We start from the raw sequence: 13220 nt of genomic DNA, 5'->3' as shown, positions 1-13220 counted from the left end.
TACCTCTAAAGGACAGATTTACCTGAGCTCTCCATGAAAAATGAACTTTGTCCAAATACGACTTTTGGCTAGCCGAAGTGTGTGTGATGAGGGGGGAAATAAGCTTGAGCATGAAGAACCATGAAGAATCAAATTAAATATTATGATATTGTTTTTTTTGTGAACAGTTTTGTGGAAATATGGCCATGTTGGAAATGTCTCCTATTCAAACCAGGTCGAATCCAGTGAATTCCAACAAGCTTGTATCACAATGGTCATCTCAATCTCCATAATTGGTAGAATAATGATTGTGGACTTGGCCTTTAAAAGTGTAGACTACTCCCAAGAAGTTACATCCAGGAAGGCAGTATGATGAATCAGAATTTGATCAAACCCAAGTAAGTGTTTTGTTGATCCACTTCTGCTGTGGGGCTGCAGATAACAGTTACTGATGTGTTTTGAGTTAAAAGCACTCGTATACCTATGAATCCAGTCGAGTTATTTGTTTCATTGATATGGCCGTCAGTGATACGTGTGGCATGGTTACCATGTGGCTTCTTTTTAACTGTGACCGTGTATTTAACCCCTTGCTTCTTGGACTGCAGGGTTACTTTGAGGAAGAGGAAATAATTGCCATCCTCCTCTATTTCTATTGTAGTATTTTTGTCAACGTTTTCATTTTGTTTTCGCCACACCACATTCAGTTCACTGCTGCTTATATTTTTCTCGCCTAAAAGCAAAGAGAATGATTATTATGATCTTGATATGTAGCAGCAGAAATTTGTATCTGGTGTCACTTAGTAAATATGGCCTTGGATTTAGAATAAATAAATAACAGCAGCCAAAAAGTGTCTTACCGAAGCAGTCATATGAACTGAGTGGAGACTTTCCGGTGGTGCTGTCAGGGGAATTCTGAAAAAGGAAGTAATAAAGTGAACACGTGCATCAGTTTTCTCCATCAAAGACACCGACATAAGAGCTGCCTCCAAAAATATGGGGCGCCAAGTGTCACCGGGCCCATTTCGTGGACAAAATGCATTTTGTCCATCACAGAATGCATTTCGTGGGATGAAATGCATTTCGTGATCACAAAATGCATTCTGTGATGGACGAAATGCATTTCGTCCATCACGAAATGAATTTTGTCCATCACGAAATGCATTCTGTGATTGACGAAATTCATTTCGTGATCTACCATACTGCATTCTGTGGACGAAATGCATTTCGTGATGGACGAAATGCATTTCGTCCATCACAGAATGCATTTTGTCATCACAAAATGCATTCCGTCCATCACGAAATGCATTTTGTGATGACGAAATGCATTCTGTGATGGACGAAATGCATTTCTTGATGGACGAAATGCATTTCGTCCGACGAAATGCATTTTGTGATGACGAAATGCATTCTGTGAAGGACGAAATGCATTTCGTCCACGAAATGGGCCCGGTGACACTTGACACCCCATACAAAAAAGGGTCAGATAAACTTCTGTAAGGAATAAAACACTGTGTTGTGATGTTATAGGGAAATAATTGATGTGTTGGTATGTTAAGTAACGTTACTGTTGCCATCCTGAAATTATTCAAACCTGTAAGTGTTTTATTTCGCTGATATTGCAGAGATTTGATAATGATTACAATTTGTAACGTATTCATGTACTTTTCAACCAAAGTCCCTCTTGCGCCAGGATCTGGTCTTCCCAGGCACTCTCCTGTCCCAGTACTACCCAACTCCTTGAGTACCAAAATCGGTACTCCTCGGTACCGATATCCATTTTGGTAGCCCTCAGCCTCTCGCCTATTATATAGCTAGGGTTACAGTGGGGGGCTAGTCCTCTGGTAACCGCGAGAGTTTGACTCCCCACTCACATCTGTATTGCAGTGTGCCTTGCTAGATGGCAGTAGGTACCATTTTTATGATGATCTTTGGTATGACCCGATCGTGAGTAGAACTTGCGATATCCCAGTCAAGAGGTGGACACGCTAACCACTAGGCCGGCTCGCAGTACTTTTCAACCATTTATACATTATATGTTGTGGGATTTACAGTATGTGCAACAAATGAGTTCAAGAAGAAACCTTTATTTGTCACATGCCACTCATGCACAGCAAAGTTCCTCCTCTGCATTTAACCCATCTGAAGCAGTGAACACACACAAGTGAACAGTGAGTACACACACATACCCAGAGCAGTGGGCAGCTATGCTATAGCATCCAGGGAGCAGTTGGGGGATAGGTGCCTTGCTCAAGGGCACTTCAGCCATAATACAGAGGGAGGGGGAAGTGCTATTCATTCATTCACTCACTCAACTCCCCTCACCTAGGAATCGAACCAGCGACCCTTTGGGCCCTAGGCTGCTTCTCTAACCTTCAGGCCATACCCTAAGTTGACATATTGGCATTAACCAACATCTGTCTATGTATGTGTGTTTTGAAAAGTGAAAACATCTGAAGTCTTCAGGTACCACGAGCTGGCCTAGTGCTTAGCATGTCTGCCTCTCAATCGGGAGATCGTGAGTTCTACTTGCGGGTGGGTCATACCAAAGACCATCATAAAAATGGTACCTACTACCATCTGGCAAGGTACCAATACAGATGTGAGGAGAAAGTCAAACTCTCGCGGTTACCCTAGCTGTATAGGCGAGAGGCCGAGGGCGGTAAAAGTGGAGATCGGTGCTGCCTTAAGGGCCAGGTTAGGACTGGGATAGGAGACTGCCTGGGAAGACCAGGTCCTGGCACAGGAGGGACTTTGAGTTTTGACAAGTCTTCATGTCTCCAGTGATGCTTGTCATGATCATTGGTTTTCCTTTATATTGGTCTCACACGACTCTACATCAGGATCTCAAACAGAAAAACAAATCTCTGTGCTTATGACTTAAAATAGACTTCAGTTTCAAAAACGATGTTTCTACATTGTTTTCATACATTTTTTACCAAGTCTGAAGGATATTGAGGATATTCTTGCACTTTCTGCTTCAGTAGTAGTACATGGTGTTTAACACTGTCAATGAAAATCTAAAGGTATGAACAAATACAATGGACCGAAATGGTGATTCATTCAGCCGATAGGTGATGAGTTTATGCCATCATATGTTTTATTCTTTTTAGCAGGAAGGTCGGTCTGATCTGGGATGCATATGAATAGCTCCTACACAAATTTGCATAATTGCAATTAATAATGAAGATATGGAGTAATTAATCAATCCCTAACGAGCAGTTTCCATACAAATCATTTCTTCTCCCTCAATTCTTCACCGATTTAGATTTTTTCTGGCAGGAAGGTAGGGGTACCTAGGCTGCATATAACTTCTACCCAGATTTGCTTCATTACAATTCTTAATGAAGTTATGGACTAATTAAGCCTTAATGAGCAGTTCAACAAAAATTGCTTCTTCTCGGTCAATTTCTTGCCATTTTGGATACTTTCTGGCAAATAGGTCGGTATTCCTGGGGTGCATATCGCTTATATATATATATATATATATATATATATATATATATATATATATATATATATATATATATATATATATATATATATAGCTTGTATATAGTGTATATAGCTTACAACATTTATTCTCCAAGGTGGCCCACTTTATATCGTTCCTTCTGGACTAGACGGGGCCGGAGTGAGCTACGCCGTCACTGACGGTCTCATTGGGATGTTATCATATTATCATGGACATTATCATGCTGTCATGTAATCATTTTGATCATGATAAAAGAAAGCTAGCTTTCGACCAACAAACCAAATTTTCTTGCTCTTATTCTGTTCCTGTTTCTATTATGGCTTTACACCCGAACTGAACTTCACCATCGATTCGTGTGGGATTGTGGTCCAGTCCTGCGGTCTGCCCAAACTAGCATAGAACACAATGCAGGTCTGACAGTAGTTCTAGCTATAACATAAATCATAGGTTTATATTAATATGCTCATTCTAACATGATGTTATTTGGACAGTAACGGCTCATACGCAGGGGCCCATACGGCAGACTCGGCGCATGTTTTAAGACTAATAATAAATGGGTTTATTCTTTAGTACAGAAGAGTTTGTGCTTTCTGGTTTCTCAGTCACATGAGGATCTATTTATTTTTAATAAAAAATGTTCAAGAGACAGGAAAAAGAGGCTGTTTGTAACTGTGATAACAAGAAAACAGTTGTCTTTCAGACCTGACTTTTGCCTGAGATATACAGTATATGAAATGATATTAATCAAAAGGTTTACTTCATGATTAGATTGAGTTTGTTTGTTTATTAATTTATAGTTTTGAACTTCACGGACATGTTGGTATATTTTCACTTTTCCTACATTACCCACAATCCCACTGGATGACCTGCTGACAGCAACATCTCATCTCATCTCATTATCTCTAGCCGCTTTATCCTGTTCTACAGGGTCGTAGGCAAGCTGGAGCCTATCCCAGCTGACTACGGGCGAAAGGCGGGGTACACCCTGGACAAGTCGCCAGGTCATCACAGGGCTGACACATAGACACAGACAACCATTCACACTCACATTCACACCTACGGTCAATTTAGAGTCACCAGTTAACCTAACATGCATGTCTTTGGACTGTGGGGGAAACCGGAGCACCCGGAGGAAACCCACGCGGACACGGGGAGAACATGCAAACTCCACACAGAAAGGCCCTCGCCGGCCCCGGGGCTCGAACCCAGGACCTTCTTGCTGTGAGGCGACAGCGCTAACCACTACACCACCAATTTAACTCTCTACCTAAAGAAAGTGATGCAGTGGCACTTTAGCTCTTTAGTCTTGTCCAGTTCTCTCACCTCCTCATCTGTACGCTCTGCTCAAACAGATCGGCTTTCAAAGCTTCAGCTTTCACACTAACAACGCCAACATCACCATGGTGCTCACCATCTTCTAGATCATTGACTAGCCGAGCCGGGTCTCTGCCGTAACACAGTGCAGTATTTTGTGCCACTATTTATACACAGAATGTCTTATTAATATGCTGTCGAATATCGCTGGGAAATGAATATCGCTGGAGAAAATAAGCTTTTGCTCTTTTGTTTTTCGGAGCTAAACAGTGTAATGCTTGAGATCATACAAAATTAATTTGCGCTAGCAGTGCTGGCGCAAATTGTTACTCTCACTCAGGATCTTTCTACTTTATTATTATTATTATTATTATTATTATTATTATTATTATTATTATAGCATTTTTTAGGATGCTATTTCTCCCTCAGTTTTCAACCAATCATCACCAAATTTCACAAGAAGAATACGTCTGGGCTGGATTATGTTGCTATGACTTTTGGTGCTGATCTGGATCACTGATCCGGAATGCTCCATAAAAATCAGAATTTTTTTCAATCACTTATAACTCGGTCATTTTTAAAAAAATTTTTGTTCAGGGCAGCAGGCCCGTTCCAGATCTATAGGGTACTATGACCAGATGCCCCGGTTTGTAACAGCTAATGCAAATTACTGTGACTTTAATCACAGTATTTAGCTACTTTTTTTTTATTCTTCTTAAAAAGTACACCATTGTAATGCTTTTAAGATCATCACAGCATTTACTGAAGTGCCTTCGCACTTCACTAACTACAGCCCATATATCTCAAAGTAAATCTATCTAATGTGTTTCAGAGTGGAGTCTGGAAAGAGCAAAATAAACTTCTGGTAGAATAAAGCTGAGTAACTGATATACAGGAGATTAGAGAGTCAGTGCTTCATTACAGGATATCATACTATATCGTATTTCCTTTACTGGATGAAAATGACTGCACATGAATCATGCTTTATCTTTCCAGTTATACATTTGGTTCTGTTGCACACCACATATCTGTGCTGGATTTACAACCCCGATTCCAAAAAAGTTGGGACAAAGTACAAATTGTAAATAAAAATGGAATGCAATGATGTGGAAGTTTCAAAATTCCATATTTTATTCAGAATAGAACATAGATGATATATCAAATGTTTAAACTGAGAAAATGTATCATTTAAAGAGAAAAATTAGGTGATTTTAAATTTCATGACAACAACACATTTCAAAAAAGTTGGGACAAGGCCATGTTTACCACTGTGAGACATCCCCTTTTCTCTTTACAACAGTCTGTAAACGTCTGGGGACTGAGGAGACAAGTTGCTCAAGTTTAGGGATAGGAATGTTAACCCATTCTTGTCTAATGTAGGATTCTAGTTGCTAAACTGTCTTAGGTCTTTTTTGTCGTATCTTCCGTTTTATGATGCGCCAAATGTTTTCTATGGGTGAAAGATCTGGACTGCAGGCTGGCCAGTTCAGTACCCGGACCCTTCTTCTACGCAGCCATGATGCTGTAATTGATGCAGTATGTGGTTTGGCATTGTCATGTTGGAAAATGCAAGGTCTTCCCTGAAAGAGACGTCGTCTGGATGGGAGCATATGTTGCTCTAGAACCTGGATATACCTTTCAGCATTGATGGTGTCTTTCCAGATGTGTAAGCTGCCCATGCCACACGCACTAATGCAACCCCATACCATCAGAGATGCAGGCTTCTGAACTGAGCGCTGATAACAACTCGGGTCGTCCTTCTCCTCTTTAGTCCGAATGACACGGCGTCCCTGATTTCCATAAAGAACTTCAAATTTTGATTTGTCTGACCACAGAACAGTTTTCCACTTTGCCACAGTCCATTTTAAATGAGCCTTGGCCCAGAGAAGACGTCTGCGCTTCTGGATCATGTTTAGATATGGCTTCTTCTTTGAACTATAGAGTTTTGGCTGGCAACGGCGGATGGCACGGTGAATTGTGTTCACAGATAATGTTCTCTGGAAATATTCCTGAGCCCATTTTGTGATTTCCAATACAGAAGCATGCCTGTATGTGATGCAGTGCCGTCTAAGGGCCCGAAGATCACGGGCACCCGGTATGGTTTTCCGGCCTTGACTCTTACGCACAGAGATTCTTCCAGATTCTCTGAATCTTTTGATGATATTATGCACTGTAGATGATGATATGTTCAAACTCTTTGCAATTTTACACTGTCGAACTCCTTTCTGATATTGCGCCACTATTTGTCGGCGCAGAATTAGGGGGATTGGTGATCCTCTTCCCATCTTTACTTCTGAGAGCCGCTGCCACTCCAAGATGCTCTTTTTATACCCAGTCATGTTAATGACCTATTGCCAATTGACCTGATGAGTTGCAATTTGGTCCTCCAGCTGTTCCTTTTTTGTACCTTTAACTTTTCCAGCCTCTTATTGCCCCTGTCCCAACTTTTTTGAGATGTGTTGCTGTCATGAAATTTCAAATGAGCCAATATTTGGCATGAAATTTCAAAATGTCTCACTTTCAACATTTGATATGTTGTCTATGTTCTATTGTGAATACAATATCAGTTTTTGAGATTTGTAAATTATTGCATTCCATTTTTATTTACAATTTGTACTTTGTCCCAACTTTTTTGGAATCAGGGTTGTAATTACATTAGAAGCATTTGACAGATGTGATGTACAACATACCCACAGCAGCCTGCAAAGCAGTTGGGGGTTAGGTGCCTCACTCAAGCACACTTCAGCCATTCTTGTTGGTCCAGGGAATTGAACCAGCAATCTTATGGTCCCAAAGCTGTTTCTCTAACCATTAGACCATGGCTTCCCCCATTAGGCCAGTTGTAGTGGTATACCATGAGTTGGCCTAGTGGCTAGTGTGTCTGCCTCTCGACCAGGAGATTGCGAGTTCTACTTGAGGTTGGGTCATACCAAAGACCACCATAAAAATGGTACCTACTGCTGTCTGGCAAGGTATGCTGCAATACAGATGTGAGTGGGGAGTCAAACTCTTGTGGTTACCAGAGAACTAGCCCACACTGTAACCCTAGCTGTATAGGTGAGAGGCTGAGGGCTATGGAAACAGAGATTGGCACTACCCAATGCAACCATGGTGTGGGAAGGACTATATATATATAAACACAGCTAAAATGGGGCTTTAGAGTTTTATTTAACACTGGAAGTTTTGTGTTGGTGGATCTGAGAGATGATGGTGATGTGCTAGATTTATACTTAGAGTCATGCTGATGTCCCAAATATACTCCAGTGGGAAAGGGAATGGCATGGAAGCCATGGCCTAATGGTTAAAGAAGCAGCTTTGGGAACAAAAAGTTACCATTTTGATTCCCTGGACCAGCAGGAATGGCTGAAGTGCCCTTGAACAAGGCATCTAACCCCCAACTGCTCCCCAGGCTGCTCTGGGTTTGTTGTATGTCGCTCTGGATAAGAATGTAAATGTAATGGTTCTCAAAGTGGGTCCATGACTCTCCGTGAGGGTCCATGACTCCACTGGGATAACCAGAACCACTGGTATTAGTTATAAGACGGAGGTTTCCATGGGTCTTTGTCAACAAATTAGCCATAGTTCATCAGATTTCATTCTGAGTCTAAGCACAACTAGGCACCAATCCAACTATCCCAAATGTATGAACATCTGAAACCGACTCTGAGTTTATAGCGTCTGTCTTTGCACAAGTTGTGTTTCTCTGTCTCTTTTTTTTTTGCATGGTTTCAAAAGCACACTTTGTTCCCTTTCAATCTCTGGGAGCAAAGGTTTTATTTCACTACTGAATTTAATCACATCACCAGAGAAGCTGTCAGGAGATTATGAAACATTTCTTCACAATTTTTAAATTTTAAACAAACTGAAAAGGCATAGAGGTGCAGGACACTGTCCAGTTCTGTTACAAGCAGTACAATAATATGTATATTATCCGAAAAGACATTGACTGTTTTGTTTATTATTTGGAGCTTTTAATAATCCAAAACCAGATTCAGTCATACCTGGACGTCTTTCTTTCTTTCTTTCTTTCTTTCTTTCTTTCTTTCTTTCTTTCTTTCTTTCTTTCTTTCTTTCTTTCTTTCTTTCCTTCTTTCTTTCTTTCTTTCTTTCTTTCTGAACGATCTTGAAATAAGCCCAGAAATCCATCACGTGGATTTTATTCATTTATCGTAAAGAAAAACCTGTGCTGAGTTTCCCAAAAGCATCGCAGCACAAAGATCATCATTAAACGGTCGAGCGAGCAGCACAATAAACCTTCTCTCTTGCTCTCTCTCTCTCCTAGTTAAGACACTCTTAGCGTTGAGGCTTTGGGAAACCCATGCTTTGTTTAGTTCTGCAATTCATTTGGTCCAAACCTTTAAAAATATACCACAGTGAGAAGTGCTGATATATACGTCCTGCTTGCACATAACCTGTTGCGCAATCTTACACTAATCCACGTGTTTCCTCTGTTACACGGTTTCCCTTTGTGCTGCATTGTTGCTCTCACGCCGTCACTTCATCACAGCCTCAGGGATCAATACCGATTATTTCAATTGAGAATAAATATTGTGTATATATATGTATTACATTTTCATTAAAATTCGTAAACAGATTTGTCTGTTTCTAGTATTTGTTAATACCGATAATCCGGATTTATTAAATGCTGCTAAAATCACTGATTGCACTCGTCTGAGGTCATGATGTCCAACCGTTCATCCTGATGCCAAATATCGTAATCAGTAAAGAAGAATAAAACCATACCTCTGTGTTGGATTTCTGACAGAAGATGAAGTGGAAAGTGATGGAGGCTCCCAGGCCCAGAGAAAGGATCGAGACCCAGATCATGATCGCCCAGATGAGTCTCTTCAGCTTATCCACGTGTGTCCTGCAGCATTCCCCGTCATAACAGTGCTTTCCAGATTCACACATAGCCCAGGCGAGCAGATGAGCTAACGGCACGCAGATGAGTGATGTCAGAAATGAAAAGAGATAAAAAGAAGTGAGTCAGGCTTCAGCTTTTTCTGCAGAGAAACTCCGGGCTGAGGTTTGTTTCCTGTGCTGCTGCTGTTGCGCGTGAGTGTGTGAGGGCAAAATAAAGTGTTTGAATGCGGCGAGTTCCTTTCTGGGTGTTCAGGAGGTGAGATTAATCGTACTTTCTTTCCTGAGCAAAGGTGATGAAAGTGAAGGGGAACACAGAGCACAGAACAAGAAAGAGAAATGCCTTCCCACAGTCGAGGGACGGGCCCTCTCACCGATGTCAGAAGTCGCACGGAGGAAGAACGATGCAGACATAACATGACGGAAACACGCTGCATTACAACAATTTCACAGAAGAGACGTGGGTGTGTCATACATTAACTTTGAAAAAAAAAATGGCCAGCCTACAGACAAATGGCTTTTCTAGAAATGATAAACATCAAGTCAAGTCAAGTCAACTTTATTGTCAAATATGCTATACATGCTCGACATACAGCACAGATGAAATTTCAGTCCTCTCTGACCCACGGTGCAAACAGGCAATGCAATAAATAAAAATAGAATAATTGAAAAAAACAAACAATATCAACAGTATAAACAATTTAGATAGGAACTAGACATAGACTAAACACTCAAACAATATAAACAGTATAAATAAACAGTATAAACATTTTAGATAGGAACTAGACATAGACTAAACACTCAAACAATATAAACAGTATAAACACTAGATAAGAACAAGACATAGACTAAACACTCAGACAATATCTCATCTCATTATCTCTAGCCGCTTTATCCTGTTCTACAGGGTCGCAGGCGAGTTGGAGCCTATCCCAGCTGACTACGGGCGAAAGGCGGGGTACACCCCGTAGTCAGCTGGGATAGGCTCCAGCTTCCCTGCAACCCTGTAGAACAGGATAAAGCGGCTACAGATAATGAGAAAATGAATGAGAGTTATTTCTGTTTTCTGTTTTCCCTTTCCCTTAGGAGCCAGAATTCCCCTTTGATATCAGGACAATAGTGTTTTTTGGTTATTGGCTGATCAGTGACTCATGATAGTCAGATCTAACTGACGAACGTGTCTCTTGACCAAGGCACATGGGCTTTTCTTCCTTTTTTAAAGTCTCATATTGAGGCTCGATGTGCCATTAGATTTAGTCATTGACAGATGTACCGTATCAGAAAAATCGTGAATGAAATACTGGATTAATATTACAGTAATAACCGTGATTTGTAACCGTAATTTGCGCTCGCAGCACTGGCAAAAATTGTTACTCTGACTCAGGATCATTCTACTTTCTTCTTCTTCATAAAACATTTTTAGGATGCTACTCCTCCCTCAGTTTTCAACCAATCATCACCAAATTTCACATAAAGAATACCTCTGGGCTTAATTAAGTTGCTATAACTTTTCATGCTGATCCAGATCATCAATCCAGAATTATCCATGAAAAAACAGGCTTTTTTTTTTTCAATCACTTACAGTGTCTTGCAAAAGTATCCCCCCCCCCCCCCCCCCCGTGTTTGTCCTGTTTTATCACATTACAAGCTGGAATTAAAATGAATTGTTGGAGGGTTAGTACCATTTGATTTGCACAACATGCCTACCACTTTAAAGGTGCATTTTTTTTTATTTATTGTGACACAAACAATGGGCGGCACAGTGGTGTAGTGGTTAGCGCTGTCACCTCACAGCAAGAAGGTCCGGGTTCGAGCCCCGTGGCCGGCGAGGGCCTTTCTGTGCGGAGTTTGCATGTTCTCCCCGTGTCCGCGTGGGTTTCCTCCGGGTGCTCCGGTTTCCCCCACAGTCCAAAGACATGCAGGTTAGGTTAACTGGTGACTCTAAATTGAGCGTAGGTGTGAATGTGAGTGTGAATGGTTGTCTGTGTCTATGTGTCAGCCCTGTGATGACCTGGCGACTTGTCCAGGGTGTACCCCGCCTTTCGCCCGTAGTCAGCTGGGATAGGCTCCAGCTGGCCTGCGACCCTGTAGAAAAGGATAAAGCGGCTAGAGATAATGAGATGAGATGAGACACAAACAATAATTATGATGAAAAAAAAACCCCCAGAAATCTGGAGTGTGCATAGGTATTCACCCCCTTTCATACAAAACTCCTAAGATCTGGTCCAACCAATTCACTTCATAAGTCACATAATTAGTTGATTAAGAGCCACCTGTGTGCAATCAAAGTGTCACATGATCTGTCACATGATGTCTGTATAAATCAACCTGTTCTGGAAGGACCCTGACTCTGCAATATGACTAAGCAAGCAACATGAAAACCAAGGAGCCTCCAAACAGGTCAGAGACAAAGCTGTGGAGAAGTATAGATCAAGGTTGGGTTATAAAAAATATCCCAAACTTTGAATATCCCACGGAGCTCCATTAAGTCCATTATAGCAAAATGGAAAGAATATGGCACCACTACAAACCTGACAAGAGAAGGCCACCCACCAAAACTCACAGACCGGGCAAGGAGGGCAATAATCAGAGATAAAACAAAGACACTAAAGATAACACTGAAGGAGCTGCAAAGATCCACAGCGGAGATGGGAGTATCTGTCCATAGGACCACTTTAAGCTTTACAGTCCACAGAGCGGGGCTTTACGGAAGAGTGGCCAGGAAAATGCCATTGCTTAAAGAAAGAAAATAAGGAAACATGTTTAAAGTTTGCCCAACAGCATGTGGCAGACTCCCCAAACACATGGAAGAAGATTCTTGGTCAAATGAGACTAAAATTGAACATTTTGGTCATCATGGGAAATGTCATGTGTGGCGCGAACCGAATATCCTGAGAACACCATTCCTACAGTGAAGCATGGTGGTGGCAGCATCATGCTGTGGGGATGTTTTTCATCTGCAGGGACAGGAAAGCTGGTCAGGACTGAAGGAAAGATGGATGGCACTAAATACAGGGTGATTCTGGAAGAAAACCTGTTTGAGTCAGCCAGAGGTTTGAGACTGGGACGAAGGTTCATGTTCCAGCAGGACAATGACCCTAAACATACTGCTAAAGCTACACTGGAGTGGTTTAAAGGGAAACATTTAAATGTCTTGGAACGGCCTAGTCAAAGTCCAGACATCAATCCAATTGAGAATCTGTGGCATAACGTGAAGATTGCTGTACTCCAACGCAACCCAGCTAACTTGAAGGAGTTGGACCAGTTTTGCCTTGAGACATGGGCAAAAATCCCAGTGGCTAGATGTGCTAAGCTAATAGAGACACACCCCAAGAAACTTGCAGCTGGAATTGCAGCAAAAGGTGGCTCTACAAAGTATTGACTTTGGGGGGGGATTACTTATGCACACTCCAGATTTCTGTTTTTTTTTTTCATCTTAATTATTGTTTGTGTCACAATAAAAAAAAAGTGCACCTTTAAAGTGGTAGGCCTGCTGTGTAAATCAAATGGTGCTAACCCTCCAACAATTCATTTTAATTCCAGCTTGTAATACGACAAAACGGGACAAACACCAAGGGGGATGAATACTTTTGCA

At 41.3% G+C, this 13220-nt stretch overlaps 1 protein-coding gene across 1 annotated transcript; it reads right to left on the bottom strand.

Moving 5' to 3' along the window:
* Positions 1 to 356: 356 nt before the first annotated feature.
* Positions 357 to 9982, bottom strand: tnfsf18 (TNF superfamily member 18). Its single transcript, XM_060941979.1, has 3 exons — positions 9509 to 9982; positions 837 to 891; positions 357 to 709 (listed from the first exon to the last, which is right to left on the bottom strand). The coding sequence occupies exons 1-3, from the start codon at positions 9674 to 9676 to the stop codon at positions 357 to 359; spliced, it is 576 nt and encodes a 191-aa protein (XP_060797962.1). The 5' UTR covers positions 9677 to 9982.
* Between the last annotated feature and the right edge of the window lie 3238 nt (positions 9983 to 13220).

Source organism: Neoarius graeffei, chromosome 16 (genome assembly GCF_027579695.1).
Source record: "Neoarius graeffei isolate fNeoGra1 chromosome 16, fNeoGra1.pri, whole genome shotgun sequence".
Lineage (NCBI taxonomy): Eukaryota > Metazoa > Chordata > Actinopteri > Siluriformes > Ariidae > Neoarius > Neoarius graeffei.
This window is presented reverse-complemented; position numbering and strand designations above follow the sequence as displayed.

What these genes read in the sequence shown, in the direction of transcription:
- tnfsf18 (XM_060941979.1), bottom strand. Translation starts at nt 9,676, where the DNA reads ATGTGTGAATCTGGAAAGCACTGTTATGACGGGGAATGCTGCAGGACA. An exon ending in GTCAGAAATCCAACACAGAG is followed by an intron (nt 892 to 9,508) that starts GTATGGTTTTAT and finishes TTCCTTTTTCAG; the next exon opens with AATTCCCCTGACAGCACCAC. An exon ending in CAGTTCATATGACTGCTTCG is followed by an intron (nt 710 to 836) that starts GTAAGACACTTT and finishes CTTTGCTTTTAG; the next exon opens with GCGAGAAAAATATAAGCAGC.